Below are 19825 nucleotides of genomic sequence, written 5' to 3'. Positions count from 1 at the left end.
GGGAGCGCCCCAGCTGCCAGCTCTCCACCCAGCAGTGGCCTCATGCAAAAGTTCTTCTGGCTGTGGGTTTGCCTCCCTCCTCTTTTATCACCTGTTGTGAAACCACATCTTGTGGCAGTCTGAGAGGTCTAAGTACTCCTGTGCCAAATTTAGACCAAAATTGACACTAAGTGCACCTTGTTCTTTCCACACCATGCACACAGCAGCTGTAAGTCTCTTCTAGTGGGAAGCAGGAAAAATCTGTGTTTTGCAGCAAGTCTAATATTTCAGCCATCACCATCTTTTCTCTCGGAAGAACTTTGTTGAAGCTACCCATGGTTGCTCTCTGCCAACACAGCATGACGCAGCTTCCTTCTCTGTTTTCTGCATGTGAAATCAGAGGAAATCCAAGAAGGTAGTTTAGAAGTGGGCCACAGCACATGTTGCTCTTGAAAAATGGAGCTTAGCCCTGCAGCCATAATCTATTGGCTTCCTTCCCCAGATTCTCAGGGAAAGTGGACCCAAGTCACTCTCTGGTCAAATTTCTTCTAACCTGACAGGTTTTAAGGCAACTCACTGTTACCTTCTACCAGGAATAACAAAAGACACCACCCTGTGATAACAACTAAGTTACATAAAAAAAACCTTTAGAAAGGGAACTGAGATTTTTAAAAATAGCACTCCACCATTCCAAAGAAAATTAGTGGGGTTCATAATGCCTGCCTTTAAACATGTACCACACAGATACCTATATCCAAACTGGTAATCTATAGCCTCTTTAGGGGACATTAGAGGGAAACCATTCCAGGTACAGAGATAGTCCCCTGTACCTCTTTAGATCCACACCTTATGGAGGTGGCTGCTGTCCTTCTCTACTGACTATGAAGCTGGATAGTTGTTGAGTTCAGAAGACATATTTGCTCTGAGTCATCACACTGTCTGGCCTTTGGTAAATGATATTCACAGAAAAATGGAAAGAGTGTGAGTGTCACAGGCTTCCATACTGATACATGTAAATAAGGCATTTCTGCACAGAATTTCATCATAATGAGTCATCACAGAATTTTTTTGTTGAGGTTCCAGAGCACCTGTTTATCCCTATTTTAAATTGCTCCTTTGGAACCAAAAAACGCCCAGCTTAAACATTTCCCATTCAGACTGTACATATGAGAAGGGCTCAAGGGCTTTTCCTTTCTTTCTTGCTTTAGTGGAAAGTTTCAATCCATTGCTGTCCTGCTCAGGAGAAGAGCTGACAGCCAGCAGGTAGAAGTGCCAGGGAGGATCTCCAATACCATCCAGCGCTGTCATAGCAATGTCAGGCATTTTTCACAATAACATCAACATGGATGCAGGTTGTGTTTCCTGATTTTTAGTAGGAAGTAACTTCACTACATTCATTAAAATCCTATTGATTTTGTAACCATGTTACAGGATTTGTGTAGGTACACATTGCTAGAAAATGTTTACTATCATTCTGCTCTGAAGCTGTGTGTTAGGCAAGCTTCTACCAACAACAGAAGGTCTGTTTCAGCTGTGCTGAACACCCTTATCTTTACTGCCAGGTAAGAGAGCTGAGCGCCTTCTGGAGTCCCAGCAGCATTGCAAAACTGGTTTACATTGCATATTTTGGTGCTGCATATGATCTTGATTTGACACATTGGTCAAAGCTGTAATTCTCAAACCCATTCTCTCAGCAGTCTCTTGCATCAATCCTTCAATAGGGAGGCTTTTAATGTAATAGACTAGGAGGTTTCTGCAAACACCTAACTCTTGGCCAAGTTGTACATGAAAATCATGGTACAAACTAATGTACATGGCTTAATTTATGGACTTAGGTTCTGATCTAAACTCCCCAAATGTTGCACTTTATAATGTGACTTGCTAAATTGGACTCTCCACATATTCTAAGACAGGATGTCAGGATTTGCTTCTGAAAATTCTTCTTATGCTTTTGAAGGACCTGTGGGAGCTTGAACAATTGATTTTCATCCTACTTTTCCCACTCAGTTTCAGCTCAATCCCATTTGCTGCTTTTTCTTCCCCCAAAAGGCCAAACACAATTCCCCACTGTTCCACAGCCAGGCTTCTTTCCATATAAATGTGAACCTTTAGTTATTTTAAGAGCATCAACAATTTTCAGATCTTTCATAACAGTCCAAGGTGAAAAATGAAACACAACTTATGTACTCAGCATTGTGCAACAATTAATGGGCTCAAAACAAAATGTTACTATCCCTGATTTCCTTAATAGCAGAACATCTCCTGATAGTAGGAAAGGTAATTAGAAACACTGCTTAATCATGCCTTATCATTATAGGTTAAAGGTACTCTATTAACTCCTCTATTTGGAGTAGATTTGTGCTCAAGGACACACTTTAGGAAAATAAGAGTTTCAGAGAAATAAACATGTTTGACTTCACTGGCCTTGTTCCTCCCAGTTTCAGCTGTGGGAAGTTGCCTTAGTTACTCCTGATTGTTCCTAAATATTGGGTGCATAAGTTTCTTAAACTTTTGTCAGTCACAAAGGATTTCTTTTTGGCTGCCACTGTGTTGTAATCTGATCTCATAACATGAATTTATGAGGGCATAGTATCATTTTTTGTGTGTAAAATATGGGAGCGTGTATATGTATGTATTTAAATATACAAATAAAAAAAATAATGCCCAGACCAAGTGAATCCAGAACCTTTGGACTCAGGCACTGCAGACCTGGGGTACCTAAACCAGATGTTTCCAGTACATTCAGAACAATTGTGTATTTCTCTGCTGCCAAAAATTGTACTTAACATGATACTTGGTTGTGGTGCTTGTGCCAGTCTCCAGCTCCATTCTCAAGGTAAAATACCATGACAAAAAGAAATCCAGAATTCATATGGAAGTTCTCTCGACTAAGATTTTCTTCGTGCATTTGCATTATTTGGCTTTTGTCAAAAAAAAGATAAAGTAAAAGCATAGACATTTACTGCCAGAGACTAAATCATTGTAATGGTCTCTTGTGAATTCAGAAATATTGTGATGAATACCTGTATAAAAATTCTTTTCCTTTCAACAGTAATTAAGGGAGCATAATTCTGATATTTAGATGAAATATTGAGCCTTGGGAACACAGGCAAGGTTTATGATGCAATAATCAAGATGTGAGTATTGACTTGTGGGAATGAGGACAATGACTGAGCATCTTCCGAGGCAGGAGGCAGTAATTTCTCTGAATAATTAAATAGCCTGTGATTTCAGCCATTGCAGCATATTACTCTCAGCTTTACCATGTAAGTTCTGAAAGTTATGATATTTTTCTGGGTCCCCATTTCCTCTTATACAGGGTTGGGTTGGGTTTTTGTTAATTTTTAATTAGAATCTATTACAAAGAATCCTGCAGAGCTGTGAAGTGAACTTACTGAATGTGTTACTCAGTTGTAATATCCAGATCTGAATTATTGAAATATCATTAAAGACCTCTTTTTTCCAAAGTCACAATTGAATACACTTTCTCAAGGTGTCAAAATCTTTCTTTTACTTTGCTGCCAATTAGGTGTGCATTGTACAGAAGAGAGACACCAAGAAAATGTATGCCATGAAGTACATGAATAAACAGAAATGCATTGAGAGAGATGAAGTCCGCAATGTTTTCCGGGAGCTGCAGATAATGCAAGGCCTGGAACATCCCTTCCTGGTCAATCTGTGGTAAGAAAATCATTAAAATGCTTTCATAGAGCTCTCATTTTCTCCTTGTTGCTGAATCAGTTCAGAATAAGGAAGGCCGGAAAGCTGAAAACAACAAAAGATTTTTGGAGACTTCCTTTGTTAAAGGTATTAGGTTTCACAGGGAGTTTTATTTTTCATTAATATTTTTAAGGTGTTTTTTTTAATTGAAATATTTAAATATCATATTCATCTGTTAATTTCTGCTTTGGTTTCTCTCCAAATTGTTACAATACTGTGTTGAAATGTGTTGTCCTGTCCCATGACAATACCTGGACTAAACCTCTCTAATAAAGCTGTGAAATAGCAAATACAACAATTTCTTTTTTAAGTCGATTCAGAGAAAATTCAAAACTCAATTACTTTCTAAAAATTACTGTCACAGGACAACAGAAAAGTGCCTTTTTGTCACCTGGAATTTCCCTTATCTTCTCCATGCTAGACATTGAATCTTTTGGTCACACATGGTTGTGAGAAAATGCTGGTCAAAAAATGACTGGCTTCAACTACACCAGCAGCTTAAAATATTTGCTGGCTCTTATGCAGTGTGATAATACTTGCTGCCTTCAGTAATGATAGTAGTAATGGGATGCAGAGTTGTGCTCCTTATCTAATGACCTGCATCATTCAGAAAATGAAAAGGTGGAGGGGACATAAACCATTACAATATGAAAATTATTCAGTCTGTGAATAGCTTGATTGGCTGCAGATGGTTACAGTGCACATTGATCTTGTGTTTTGTGAGTTTTAGCTGTCTTACTTGAGGTCTCTGCCCAACTACAGTGTTCTGCCTATCCCTTAGCTCACTCCTGGTGCTAGGTTAGCACCTTTCACAAATTAAAAGCCAAATTGTGTTCTGTCTTGAGCGAAAACAGCTTTAGTATAATTGCACTCTGATAGAAAGCATTTAAACCCAAAACTGATTCCAGATTAGGTCCAAAAGGACCTAATTATATAAATACATATGTGCTCTTCACTTTATATGAATGATCTGAGCTAATCTAATACCTTGTTGAAGGCTTTAAAAAATACATCATTGTAACTGCAATACAAAACTTTCCCAGTATATTTTCCAAGGTTCCAGCAAGCTGTAGTCTTGGGATTTCTTTACCAAAGATATGGTGTGTGTATATATATATATATGTGTGTACATATATATATATATCTGTGCTTAGGAGGCTGTGGAGTTCTCTGTTATGTATTTCTCTACCTTTTCTGAAATCCCACAAACTTTTATTCTCTATCAGGAGCTGTGGAAGTTTCCACTGTGTAACTAGACACTGCACAGAAACAGTCATAGGTTAATGTGATCTGAGAGATAAACATAGCAGTGCTGAAAGACTGAAGATCAAATATTTATTGTGAAACAAAAAGAATGCTAGATTCCCATTACTGAGTAATACTCAGATGATAAATATTCTTTTTCCTTTTCTTTTTCCATGCCAAAGATTAAACTTGAAATAAGCAATACCTTAAAATGCTCTGGGCATTATGATGCCTTTTATCCTTCCTACACTTCTAAGATACTATCACAGGATATCAAGACTCAAATGTTATATGTGTGTATGAGAAATGCAGAAAATGAAAGAGAAATGTACATAGTACTCTAGAGTTACAAAACATTTCAGGCAAACAGGACACTATTCAAGATGCTTCAGTGAAATATATAAAACAATGTTTTATATTTGATGTCTCTATCAATGGTTGTAGTTGACCAATCCGTCTACAAGCTCTGATCTCTTCACTCTCCTGACTGGGGACAGGACTTGAGGAAATGTCATGAAGTTGAGGCAGAGAAGGTTGAGGTTGGCTATCAGGAAAAGGTTCCTCACCCAGAGAGTGGTTGGGCACTGGAGCAGCTCCCCAGGGAAGGGGTCCCAGCTCCAGCCTGACAGAGCTCAAGAATCATTTGGACAACGCTCTCAGGCACATGGTGTGACTCTTGGGGTGTCCTGTGTAGGGCCAGGAGTTGGACTCATTGATCTCTGTGGGTCCCTTCCAACTCAGGGTGTTCAGTTGTTCTGTGATTTTGTATGAGGCTCTGCTGACATTCAGGAATTCAATACAATTCGAATTGTAGAAATCTAAAAAAATACTTTCATTTCATCTTATTATTTTGACCTGAAGTGCTCACCTCAAACACTTCATATTCAAATGTCTGGTGATTCAAAGATTGGACTCCAGAGTGAGCTACTGAACTGCTGGAGAACCTGTATTTCACCCTGGGACAGCAAAGGGATATCTTGAGCCCGAACCTTCCCAAAATGAATCTAGTCTACCCTGAATAACTCTTTCCTAGTATCAGGCTTAAAATATGTTTCTATAAAAAATTAACCTTGAACAATCCTAAATTAATTTAAATTAATTTGTGATATACTTCTGGAGTGTCTACACTTGCAGGCTACAGTAGAATTTTTCAGACCTCTGACTTCTCTGTCTCAAATTTCAGCTGAATTTCAGGATATTCTACACATTATCTTCAAATAATGACTTTTGTTATTGAGCTGCAACAAAGGCAAAGAACAAAAATCATAAATGATCCATGAATAATGGTCACATCTGTTCAAGCCATATGAAGCTTTTAAACATATTAATTATATTTCATTTATTTAATATGTGAAACTAAATTTTTATTTCTACCATGGGAAAAGGAACACTGCAAGTATGAATGGAATAGTCATTAAATATGTTGTTCCCAGAAATAATTTCTTAAAATAACATTTTCATTGATTGTTGGTGAACTAGAAATCTGTTTAATGTATTTCTACTTGCAGTTTAGATACAATAATGATTTGCATCAAATTACATTGTATTTACAAGTTATATTAGATGATTGGCATGAATCTATGAGTTTTCCTTCTAAGAGTCAATTCCTGACACGCTAATGGAAGGAAACAGTTGAATCTGCATTTCTTCTGTAGTAGTTGCAGCTAAATTAGTTTCATTATTCAGAGTTGGATTTTGCTGTTTTGTTGATTGCACTGTAAATGTAACAGGGACTGTAACAGGAATGACTAAACCTGGATTGCTTCAGAAAGTGGAATATCAATCTAAGGAGCAGTATTGTCATGGTGTATGGGGAATATGACAACTTCAGCTTGTTTAAATGCCAAAGGTCTTTTGGCCTAGTCTCTTTTTCCAGGCTCTATCACACACTCTTAGGGTTCATATCAGTTTTTAGAAATCCTGTCTAAGGTATGGTTTTGGTGACTAAAATCCTGAAATTAAAATATTTTTATTTTTCATGAAGTATCATTTTCTGTAAGAAAAAATTTCAGTGTCCTATTTTGTTCATTGTGGTGTTTCTGCAGTGATGAATTGAAATTAAACCCTACATCTTTCAATTTAAAATGTCAAATCCTAAATCAATATTGAAAAGTATATTTGGAGGAAATTCCATCATGACAAGCTTTCCATGAGTTTGTGGTACTTTCCCTGATGTGAGCAGCTGATTTGCAAAAGTTTATCATCTGGATTTCAAAATAAAATTAAAATAGTAATAAATATCCTAACAACTCCTTGAACATATTAATCTCTCTTTGAGAAATTACACCACCAAAAATAAAAGCTGGCAGTTTAAGAAACAAACATGAATACTGGAAAGTCCTTTCATTTTTCATGATGACTGAAGAAAGTAATGAGATGTGTGTATACAACCCTTCATCAGTTAAATTCTAGTGGAGAGAAAAAGAAGAGGAAAGAAGGTAAATGTTCTGTGGTGAGTGGTTCTGCTGCATCTATCACTGACCACAGCTTACACAAGAATACAGAGGAGCTCATATAAAACAAGGGTAGCATCTCAACTCTGAAAGATCTCTATTAAGCCTTTTGAGGCTCATGCATCTTCTCTGAGCTTTATTAAATTTAACTTCACAATCTCAACTTATAAATCACATTATTTGAAGTATGAACTGTCTTTCATAACATCTGACACAGAAGGAATCATTCCTCTGTAAATGCTCATAAAAGCTTGGAGGATAAGAGTGTTTTTCAGGAAGGGTTTTGGGTTGATTTATAATCTTCATTTTAGAAATGAAATTGAATAAATGCTTAAAGCCACTTTTATCACCATTAGAGGCATTTCTGATAACAGAGAAGATGAATGGGCTGCAGAAATGTCAGCTGCCAACTTGGTCCCACCTTGAGTCTGTTCCTCTCTAATATTTAGCACTTTCTCCATGTTCATCCTTCCCCAGATATCTGAGTGTCCCCTGGCCAAGATGAGTGATGTTTCTGAAAGTATTCATCTTTTAAACACATTTCTTACAACATGCATTAGGACTGAGCCAGGAGCCAGGTTACTTGCCAGGTACCAGTGCAGGCAGATTTGGCATTATGTGGCTTGTCCTCAATCATGGAGAGATATTTGAAGCATCCCCTGGCTGCTCTGAAAACAACATGGCTTACCACAAAAGACAGATTTTTTTTTTTCCTCAAAAAAATCATATATCAAAGGGGTTTCTAAGCTGATGAGGACCTGAAAAAAATGAAAAAAAAAATTGAACCCTTTCTCAAAAGTTTTGAAACATTGATCTTATTTTTAATAGCCTTGCAAAATTTTTTTTTAACTTGCCAGAACATTTTCTAAAGCAATGGAGGGAGAAGGATAACCATTTTCTTTTTTCAGCTTGTAGGTAATTTTCCTGGTATAGACAAAATAGTATGTTTGATTTATTTAACAAGCCATGAAGATGTGTTAGCTGCATTCTCTGAGTGGCTATATATATACTGTGATGTATTTTTCTTTTCACTTATCGGTCTATGGAAACTGCATGTGTTCCATGACAGAAGTACATTACTGTTGCAGCTACAGTAAGACTAAGTCTCAAATCCAGTGAAAACTGAAGAACACACATTGCAGCAAAAAAGTTCATGCACTTCTCAGTTCATCTAATACCCCAACATATCTTCAAAAGAAAGAGGAAGTAAAAAAAAAGAAAGGATTCTGGAATCAAGAAATTCTTTGTTCCGTCTCAAGTGTCGGGTGGGTTGTTCAATGTACACATATATACAGATACACAACTGGAAATTAGCACTTGCCTGTGAAAGGTGCTCTTTCTAGAGTATTTTAGGAGCAAGGTCACCTTGGACTGACCCATTGCATGGCTTTGCTCCTCAGGCTGGTATCAAAATGTGCATAAATCTACAAAAAAAAAAAACCAAAAAAAAACTTAGGGAAGCAAGAACACCTCACCAAGTGTGCTGGGTGGAAATGAAGATGACCGACCAAGGAACACCAATTACCTATCAGAGACCAAGGCAAGGAGAGGAGGTGGTTTAGGTCCATCTCAGCTGACCTTGTTTAGTGGCTATGGTCTTGTGGCTGCTTAACTTGCCTTGATGTGGGTGATCTAAAGACTTTATGAGGGGATTGAAAATTTCTTTTCTGACATGTGTTGTGACTGGTTTTCTGACTTCATGCGACACCACAATAGTGGCAGTGACTAAAGTTCATGATCTAACAGAATAATTGCACCGGGTTTGGAAGGGAAGGGTTGTGTTCTTCTGGCTAGGACCAGGCTGCGTGTTTGCAATTGGCCTGACAGCCCTGTGAGCAGTAAGAAGTTCTGATGAAAAGGAAAGGTAAACTGTACTGATGTCCATCTTTCCCTGTCATATTTTCTGAAAAATCCCTTTGCCAGGACTTCTTCTCCGGGGAAGATGAGAAGCCTCAGGGAAAAATCAATATTATCTCATTTGCTTCTCCCTGTTTTGCTGCTTTGGAATGTGGCTGGAGATTGTTTACCAACAGGTGCATGTTTGATTGGTTTAATGTGAATTGTTTTTACTTAATGACAAATCACCATCAGCTGTGTCGGACTCTGAGGAGTCAGGCACGAGTTTCTTATGATCATTCTTGTTAAGCCTTCTGATGTATCATTTCGTTTTCTTTTGTACAGTTTAACGTAATGTAACGTAAGGTAACATAACATATAATATAACGTAACATAACATATAACATAACATAACATAACATAACATTACATTACATTACATTACATAACATAATATATATATCAGCCTTCTGAGAACATGGAGTCAGATTCACTCATCTCTCACCTCATCCTGGGGACCTCACAAACTCAACATTTGTCTTCATAGTATGTGGTGGATTCAAAAATTCTTGACTCACATTTTCAGTTTTCCTGGAGAGTAATGAAGGTGCTTAATGATCTTTGCTCTCTGGTTTATGACTTGGAGCAGCTGGGTACAACCAGAGAGCAAAGACCTCAGTGTCATCCTCATTGGCTGTGTCTATACCAGTAACTTAAAACTAGGTGTCCTCTCTGGGCTCTCTAACCCAATATTTCACATAACAAAGTGTTTCTAGGCTCACTCCCAGCCTCGCTGTGGATTGCGGCATCAGCACCATCCCAGAGGAGCCCAGGTGCAACCAGGCTGTTCCCAGAAGGAAGGAAACCTGCACACCCTGTGCCTGGGTTTGGGAGCTGACCAGGAACAGAATTTTCTGTGCCGTTTGGTCTCAGTGCATTTGGGCAACAGCCACTGCTGTGTTTATTGATGCAATATGTGTTTCTTTTGTGAATTTAGCTGAGGTCATGAATGCCAGGCTTGTAATCCTGGTCCTTTCCAGATATTTGACAGTGCCTACGTTTCTTTTCCAGCCAAGAAAAGATTGTAAATCAAGGGGGGAAGATATATTTAGCATCTTGCACAGATCTTAGATGGGTGAATTATTTTTGCTAGAGATGAAGCACAGGGTGAGTAGCTTTCTCAAATAGCTAGATTAATTCATCACTGCATTAATGTAAATCTGAAATAGGTGAAGATATTGAAAAAGACTGAAAAAAATTTCTGTTCTCCAGAGACTTAGAAGAGATAATGATGGAGGAAAAAGGGCAGAGAAAGGTGATGAGGCAGCAGGAAGGGTAAGATAATTGGAAGAAAAGAGTTTAGAATAGATTTGACTTGAGTTGTAAATGTTCAGGATATTATTTCTAGCTGTGGAAATTACATTGGACTCAACACTGCCAGCTGGTGACATCTGGGTGTTTTTGCTAAATGAATGTTAGCTGTAACATCATCACCAACTGATGAAAGCGTGATCCAGCAGTTATTTATTTTTTGTGCTGATTTTAATAACTTAAGATAACAATTGACAGTATTGGGACACTGTCTGGATAAGTTTTATTCTGGTGACTAATTGTTTCCTGTGAGAAATTGCTGTCACCTTGAAATAATATATCTTTGGGCTCAACTTTAATACATTCCTCTTAAAAGTGAGAATTGGCCTTTGGCACAGTTTAAGTTTTGATCTTTTTTTGCATTAGAAACTGCTGCAAGAGATATTTCATCTCCTGTGTGTCTCTCTGCATCCTGGGACCTTTCTTAGGATTGTGCCTTTTGCATCACTCTTACTGACACACACGCTTTATTTGCTGACCCTAATAAACTTTTCTCACAGAAAGCTTTCTCTGCAAGAGGAATCTTACTATAAATATTGATAAATATTGAACTGTTGGGAAAAATAATCCCTCCTGTTCTAAAAATTTTCATTTCCAGCCATGTTCCTCTTATGAATTTGCAATTCCTACCTTGTTTGTCCTTTGCAGTGGGGCAGCTGCTACCCAAAGCAGACCCTCTTGAGCTTGGAGGGAGTCTTGGCCATGTCTCACATTTGTGGTATAGACAGAGGCAGAAATCCTGTGCACATTTATGTGGAATGAGTGACAGGAATGAGTGTTATTCCTTTTAGGCAGATGCAGAGCTCCAGTGCTGTGGCAGGGGTATTCTCAAGAGAGCATGAGAGCAGGGTTTTGGTGCTGTCAATCTAATGCAACGTGAAATAAAGCAGAAAAGCACTTAGATATTGCTTCAGACTCCTCAATTGCCACTTTTAGCTAGTAGTGCTTTTTTTTCTTTTTCTTTATTTTTTCCATTCTATACTTTAAAAGTTATGAATGCCAAACACAATAGCTAGAGTGTGCAATTAGACTGATAACCAAGGTCCTGTACGTAAAGTGGTTTTTGTGACAGAGTAATGAGTACATCATGTAAATTTACAGTTTTCAGTCAGGATCAACTCTTACCTATGCTGTGGAAACTGGGACTGCAGTTAACCTCTAGTAAAGGCTCTGCTAAATATGGATTGCACAAGATGCACCTCAGTGCTGTGCTAACAAAGCCCAACCACAGTGGAATGGCCTTCAGAGGGCAAAACTGTCTTGGATGCACCTGTAAAATCATCTGAAATAGGTGGTCATTGCAGAATAGGAATAAGTCCTTAACACTTGCACTGCAAAACCTTGGTACTGAACAGACCCTAAAGATACACAACTAGTCCAAAAATGTTACAACTGTAATATTTATAGAAACTTGTCCTGGTTCGCTTTTGAGTATATTTTTGGTTTTAGTGATGATGCTTTTTCATTCAAACCAGACAAAACACATAGGGGAATTCCTTTTCATTTATAACAGGCTGAAGTAAAAGTCAGAGCAGGGATACTAAAAACAAAACCAAAGCCCCAATGGAACTAGCAAGAGGTATCAAAGTAAGGGTAATTGAATATCTATGTGCTTCAGGTGATATGTTATCTCTCCAAGTAATATTTCCTTTTTGTTTCTGCAAGGATGTCAAGGATATTTTTCAAGTTCCAATTATTAAAAGTTGGGGATGATTTTTGCCAGCTGTTCCAAAGGACAGAACAGAAGCCAAAACCTTGCACATAAGGGTAAAAAAGATGTAAATACATTATTAAATAATAATAATAAAAAATCCTGAGTGTAAGGCAATTTAAAATGTCCATTGTTAGAATTGTATCAGAGCGAATTTAAAATGGAAAATAGTGCAATTAAACTAGAGCAGGAATTTCTGTAATGAATTCATTTTGCCTGCCTAGGAGAACCTTTGCTTTAACTCATTAAAATTTATCAAAGCTTTTATTAATTTAAACGTCAACTACAGATTTTCACAGCATAAGTGCACTTTTAATTTCATTTTATTGAACAAAAATTATATTTATTGTACTTGTAAAGTGCAGTGAGAACCTGATACTAAGACTTCAGAAAATTATTAATGGCATCCTGTTTCAAGATTAATGACAGTTGAGCAGTGTAAAGTTCTAATGAGAAGAGGATCACTCTCATGTTTCATAAGTACATGACACATAAGGGAGGATTTAAGGTTCCTTTTGTACATCCTCTGTGGTGATGTACACTTTACAAATTAACATGCAGAACAAAGAAAGGTTATGATGATGTCTATTTAAATTCCTCTGCAAAATGGATATGGCCAGTAGGAAAACTACTTTTGCCCATCAAATTCTCTCTAACTACCTGAACCAGAATTTATCCAGGATGCAGAGAGCAAATTCTTTCTTGCTGAGATAGGGGGATTGAACCTTGTTGACAAATGAGTAAGTGAAATAGATCTAACAGAGAAAATTCTTCTTCTTGACCATAGCTTTCAGAGTCTCATCAAGAGATGGGCTGGGAGAAGGACAAGAAAAAATACAGGTGCAAAAATAAATGGCAATCAGCCTGGTGAGAATGTAAACTGGGCTGAAAGCAGAAGGCATTTTCAGTGGTACAAAGTCTAACCTAATTAGAAAGTGTAACTAATATCATAAAACAGATTCTTCAAGATACAGACTTCCTTTACTGATATTTGAAAAGAAAGCAGAAGAGAAAATCAGGTATTGTTTCTTGTCTCTCCAAAGAGAGATGAACTATAGATTTCTGTGCAGGTTGTTCTTTCTGTGGAAGTGGAAAACTCTGAAACCTTTTTTAAAAATAAGTGTGTCATAATATTTGTTCATCTTAAACTAGAACACTTGAAATTCTCTCTTGAGGAAAATGTTCTTTATTTGAAGAAAATATTCAAAACCTAGATATTCCTTCATAGAGAAAATGTAGTAATTGATAAATGATCAAATGACGTGATAAAAAGGAACAGGAACTTTCCCATTTAAAAGGAATTTTAGGAGTCAAGCTTCGTAAGACACTAAAAAATATGTAGAGATATAATTAGAAGTGAAGATACTGACATCAAAGAAGAATAAAATATGTTATGCTGGTCTCAAGTATTATCCTTGTCATTATTGTTCATTGTTCAGTAAATGGTGACATCTGTAGCCTTGACAGTACTGCATTCCTAAGGGAAGAATAAGCATGGCTTCCTTCCAGTCACTACAAACCAGCTCTGTGGAACTGACAGGTGGGACAATTTCCATTTCTTGTACCAGCTTTACTGATGATCCAGGTTCATGGGGTGAGCACCTGCCTATTTTTGCTGGGTCTGGGAAGTCTGATGCAGCAACACCTTCCATCCATCTTCAGCCATGGTGGAGTTGTCTGCATTTCTGCAATCTGTAGCAAATTATGGTTTGGGCCAAGATACCTGCAGGGGTCCCATCTCTCCCCTTGAAGTCGGTGGAATATGGTGTATAACAAAGTCCCTGTGAAATAATAATGGCAAAACTCCGATTGTGATCCATATTTGGGATCACTAAATTGCAGAATGGCACTAATGAAGCATAGAGTTTTCCAGCATTTGTTCAAGTGGAAAGTGGAATTATAGTTGAATGAAAAATTGACACTAGCAATTAGCACACAAAGATATAAGAATAATAAGGTAGTCTTTTAAAAAGCAGTGACACATGGAAAATAAAACTGTGAGTATCTGGAATGCCAGAGCAGAGGGTGTCTTTGTTACTGGCCTCATGCATGAGGTGAATGCCTCATGCATGAGTGCTATCAAGAAATGAACAGCCCTTCCTCCTCACAGAAAATAAAAATCTGTTTGACCATTGTGCACCTCAGCAGCCTGAGGCAGCTAAACAGCACAACAGGATCCATTTAGACTAACAGGGAAAAAAATAATACTCATGACTCTCTAACAAAGTTCAGTGCTGAAGAAGAGTTTTCACTTTTCCACTGGCACTGCATTTTCAGCCAGCTTGTATTTAAATTTCCTTTGAGCTCTTAAAAGAACACCACACAGTGTCTGTCTGTTCCTAATCAATCATGATAGGCATTTTCCTCCTTGGCTAGGTCTGTCACTCACTTGTGACATACAGAGAAACAGTTGCTCAGAGATATCCCTGGGTTTATTCTGTGGCTGGAGAAAACACATATTTTTAATACTTCTCTCCTTCTGTTTTCCTTTCTGTAGATAATGCAAGAAAATATTATGACCTTTTAATAGGGTTTGATTTGCCAGCTTCAGGATGGCACATCAATAAATATAGACCTGTCTGTGGTTCTTTCTTTAGCTGTCTATTTAGTACAATTGATGCCCCATGCACAGTATCTGCATAACTAGTGGCAGTGGTTGATACTCCCAATTCAGAAGAAATTTATTTTTAATTATTATTATTATTACAACCTTTGAAAAGTATAGCCTGCTATATGCCATCCTATATTCATTTTTCTGTACCTGTTCTAACGAACAATTTCATTTCACACTTTGTTTTTCTTTTATCTCTCTAACTTGTGAGACAACTGAAAACTTTTTGTCACTGAAGGTCTTGTGCTCTCCTGGTATGTCTGTGCTCTTTCCCAGGGACAAGAGAAAAAGAAGACTCTCCAGATTGTTGTCCAGCTTTTGTCTAAGTAGGAAATCCTGGCTGCACAATGCCTCTACAGCCTTGCAAGCATGACTTTGTTACAAACTATAGATCACAAGAAGCTAAGGATGCTGTCAGTGGCTTTGGAGTGGTGGGGCTGTCAGGCACGACGAGGCTGGGGAGCAGTGCTGAGCACAGGAGGGACCAGGAGCCATGGCTGAGCCTCCCAGCCAGGCTGACAGTATGAGGCAGCTGGAACCAGGCTCCTGTCACTGCCACTGACAGACAGCTTGGTGCACATCAGCAGAAATCAATGTGCTCAAACACTTTTTTCCCTGTTTAATCAGTTGTGTGTGAAGTGATTCAGTTTAACATTGGGCAAAGTCTTTGTATTATTCACTCATAACTTCCAGAAGAAGAGGATGTAAAGTTATAATTAAATTAAATTGTAGTGTCCAACATGCATCTCCTTCCCTGAGACATGGTGGGTTTTGTTGCAATCTAGAATTGTGGTAAAGAAAAAATTCTCTAACTATCCATTGTTTAACCTGGGGGAAAAAGCATTATTCTTAATCTCCTGTCTAACCTACTTGCAGAACTTCATTATGTAATAAATAAAAAGTTCCAGTTAAGCTTACAGGACTTTCACCCGTGCTATTCTCTCCCATATTCTCTGTGAATACTGAATTTGTAACATGAAGCTGCAGCAGGGAATGAAAGCATCATGTGCACCATTGTGTTTGCAGAGCCTTCTGCAAAGGACAAGACTGGAACAGCAAGATGGGGTGGTTTGTACCACATTAAATACAGAATCTTTGGGGAAAAAATGAGATCTGGAAGTGAAGTACAGGGGTACCACAGTACACAGAAGACTGAAACCTGGCAGGTGACAAAGAGTTTAATGAAGAGAGATTCTTCTTTCTCAGTTATTGCTTTAACACTCTCTTACCACCATCTTGATGCTGCCTCCCCCTGCCAGCACCCACACCCTGACATCTCTCATGGCAGCCTGACAGGCTCTTGCTTCCAACCCAAGGCGATCCTTTATCTTACACAGATAAAGGGTCTGAATGCAAGAACATTTCAAAGTGATGTTTCCTCCTCTAAATTTACCCTCAAAATGTATCTGGGGGAAGAGTGGTGGGACAGACTCTCCTTTATCTATATTATACTACTGACTTATTTCTCTTTTGAAATATTTTTTATAGCAAAACGTTTGTTTTAGAAGAAATCCTTTAACTATGCATTTGAAAATCATGTTTATGTGCTGTCATAATGTAACCAAGTATTGCCCAATACATCTTCTGTACAGAAGAATGAGGAGACATTAATTAGGTTCCATTGTTTCTTTGCCTTTAATGCAGGTTTCCATGACAGCAGAGAGAGAGAAATCAGTCAAAGCCAGTAGTTAAAACTGACAATTTGCATTCTGGTCCGTAGTCCTAAAAATGCAATGTACATTTGAATAATTAGATTGTCTTGGTGTTTGGTCACATATTATACTGCTGTGTCTTTATTTACAGCAGTCTTCTGTAAAAATGCAAACTATTATGAGATGCTGATCTGCAATTTTGACTCTCTGCTATTTGCAGAATAGGCTATTCAAATACAATAAGGGGTTTTATCCTAACTAATGCAGTAATAAGGAGTAATAAAACCAGGGTAGGAGTTGTTATGCTGTAGGCTAACTACACAGCTATATGAAAATCATGCATAGAGATGCTTTAAAATAGTTTTAACAGAAAATGACATTCCAACTAAAATCTATTTTTTTTTTCTTATTCTAAATGTCTGTCTTCTACTAGAAAAAAACCCCTGAACTCCAGAAACATCTAGATTCTCCAATGTTGGCATCAGTTCTACTGCAAATTTTTGTCTGTTGCATTTTCTTACGGTTTCAATCTAGAGACAAAGATGAGAGGAGTTTAGGCACACACAGCAATCTAATCTGCACACATTGACTTAGGTATTTTTAAAAAAAAGTTTGTATCTTGCTGTAAAAAGTGCTTAGGAAAAAAATTCTGGAAATATATGATTTCTATTCATGTTCTTAATCATCAATATTAGCCTGTAGCACAGGTATTTAAGATAGCTGCAGATTTCCCCATGGAGAACTGCTAAGAGTGGAACTATGAAGTCATTGTAAATTTTCTTAAGTGCTGATAGACAAGAATTTTGATTTTAATATTCTTTCTGTCCAATGGATCTGATACGGGTCTACATAATGAATCAGTCAGTTGACTTTGGTGAACAGTGTTTCCCGCCTTAAAATGCTCCTTCTCTTTTGTGTGATGGAAAGCACTGAAACACACACATACAATAATTCCTCTTTTTTTCAGCTGTCTTTCTGGGGCATCAGGGTCTGAGGACAGTCCCAAATGTTGCATCTGTATTTCATTGGCACAAGCCAGAGAGGTTTCCACTTTATCTAAGAGAAATTTCAAGCAGCAGAACCTTCTAAATACAAAAGCTGGGGTCAGATACCTGCGGGGCAGCTGTCACATTTTATGACAAGGTGAGCAAAGTGCCCAGTTCAACTACTCAACATGTTCAGCGGAAATAAACTTTTTAGCAGCTGGGGAGAGATGGCTGAAGGGAATGTGACTTCATCAGACCCAGTTCTTAATGGTATGTAAATTATTAGATTATGAAAATTGTGTGCCCTGCTCCCTCCCCAAACACCCTCAGCCTCACCCTGGGTCCTTCTAGATGTCATCTTAGGGATGTCTCTGAAGGCCCAACCAACTGACTGCACTATTTATAGAGTGCAAGATACATCCCCACCCTGCTCCTCCAAAGGGGTAATGTGCTAGGCATGAGAAATCAGATTTTGTACCTTGAATCACTTTCTGCAGATAAGGAAATATTGCATCACAAATGGTAGAAAACTGCACAATTTAAAATACTAAAGGACCAAACAGCTCAAAGATGGACACCCTGGAGGGGGCTTGAGTAGTGGAAGGAGGAGTTGCTTGTTTAATCTGGACTTTTTAAAGGAAAACAAATATTGGAAATAGCTGCAATGGAAGAGAAGACAAACTATGCCAAGGATTTATGAGACAAATGGTCTCCACAAACGGTTATCAGGATGGACATTATAAACATTATTGAGTAAGTAACAGTGGACTGGAGAAAGTGGTTTCTGTTATTACTTGCCTTTAAGGAAAAAATATTTATATAAATTCTGCCTTTGACAATTGCAAGGTCTGCTTTGTAGGAGAAAGGTTTGCTTTGGCACACCTGTTACTTCTGGTAACATTTTAGGAATGCAAAGCTTGGCTGTTGGGGAAAACAATTCATTTGTAAAGTCCAAGGATGGCAGGTAACTCTGTAAAAAGAAAGCTCTGAAAGTGGTTTGATGTGTAAAGATGTGATGAGAGTGAAAAGGACCAAAAATGAAACCCCAAATGGAACCTCCTGGTACAGGATGCATTGGAGAATTAGGTCATTACAAAAATGACCGAGTTGAATAGAATCTGATTACAGTGGTGACAGCCTGCCTTCAAAGAGAAGGAATTACAGGGGAGGGTTTGAGATGGTTCAGTGCTTGTGGGAATACTCAAAACTCCCCTTTGGCTCATTTTATTTTGGAATAAATCTGCCTCTCCTTCTATGTGCTGCTGGTATAATTTGAGTACAGATAAATTAAAAGCAGAAATAATGACAGTGAGAGTGGAAACGGGGGTTTCTGGAAAAGGTAAATGTATTGGGTTGACTCTGGCTGCACTGCAGGTGCCACTCTGTCACTGCCCACCTCAGCTGGATGGGGGAGAGAAAATAGAATAAAAGGCTCCTGGGTCAAGATAAGGATAGGGGAGATCATTCACTGGTGACCATCATAGGCAAACAGACTCAGCCTGGAGAAACTACCTTAATTCTCACAGAAGCCACACCTGCAGCAACCTGCTACCAAAATCTTGCTATGATAATCTACTGGAATAAGTCTTGGAGATGAAGGCTGGAGTAATGTTTGGCCTGCAAGGGGATGTGAAAAGAGTGTCTGGAATCCTCTTTTGCTGTACTCATGAGACTCATCTGTAGAGGATGTGGTAGTGTGGTTCATCTATGAAATCCCCACAGAGAGCACAAGCCTCAGAGGCAGAAAATAAAATGGAATAGAGCCTTTTAAAGAAGTAAATGCAATTCTAGAAACTTTTATGTTGTATGAGGCATAGCAGAGCAGTGTTGCAGGGACTCAGAAAAATGGGAATGGCTCACAAGTTAACCAGGAGCATATTTACTATGAGTAATTATGCTGCAGAAGGAAAGTAGTGTTCCCAAACATATGGGAAGCAGCAGATACTTAAGCCCTTTGCCCTTGAAAGAGCCCAAATAGTACAGTCATTTGGGACAGGAACAATCATAATTCTAGTAAATGGTATCTTCCCTGCAGTGATGCTGCTTTGGCCTCTGACACAAGCCAGTCTAAATGTCTCTTAAAGACTGTTTTGTCTCTGCCAGAGAGAGGGGAGAAGAAAAGACAACACAAAATGCTGTGTGGTGTGTGCTCATGCCTGCCACTTCAGCAGCTCCTAGTGCTTGAAGAGGCTGTTGGCAAGGAGAGCTCCTGTAAGCCACCCTCTGTGGTGGGGCAGGCAGGAGGAGGGATGAGGGAAGAA

At 38.3% G+C, this 19825-nt stretch overlaps 1 protein-coding gene across 2 annotated transcripts in view; it reads left to right on the top strand.

Annotated features, from left to right (window-relative positions):
* STK32B (serine/threonine kinase 32B) overlaps window positions 1-19825 on the top strand; it is a 160772-nt gene that overhangs the window by 32545 nt on the left and 108402 nt on the right. For both annotated transcript variants that reach the window (XM_064711780.1, XM_064711781.1), the window contains exon 3: window positions 3509-3660. In XM_064711780.1, coding sequence (XP_064567850.1) covers window positions 3509-3660 — 152 coding nt within the window. The remainder of the gene's footprint in view (window positions 1-3508; window positions 3661-19825) is intronic.

This window comes from Zonotrichia leucophrys, chromosome 4 (genome assembly GCF_028769735.1).
Source record: "Zonotrichia leucophrys gambelii isolate GWCS_2022_RI chromosome 4, RI_Zleu_2.0, whole genome shotgun sequence".
Classification (NCBI taxonomy): domain Eukaryota; kingdom Metazoa; phylum Chordata; class Aves; order Passeriformes; family Passerellidae; genus Zonotrichia; species Zonotrichia leucophrys.
The sequence above is the reverse complement of the archived record's forward strand: the minus strand, read 5'-3'. Positions and strand labels throughout refer to the sequence as shown.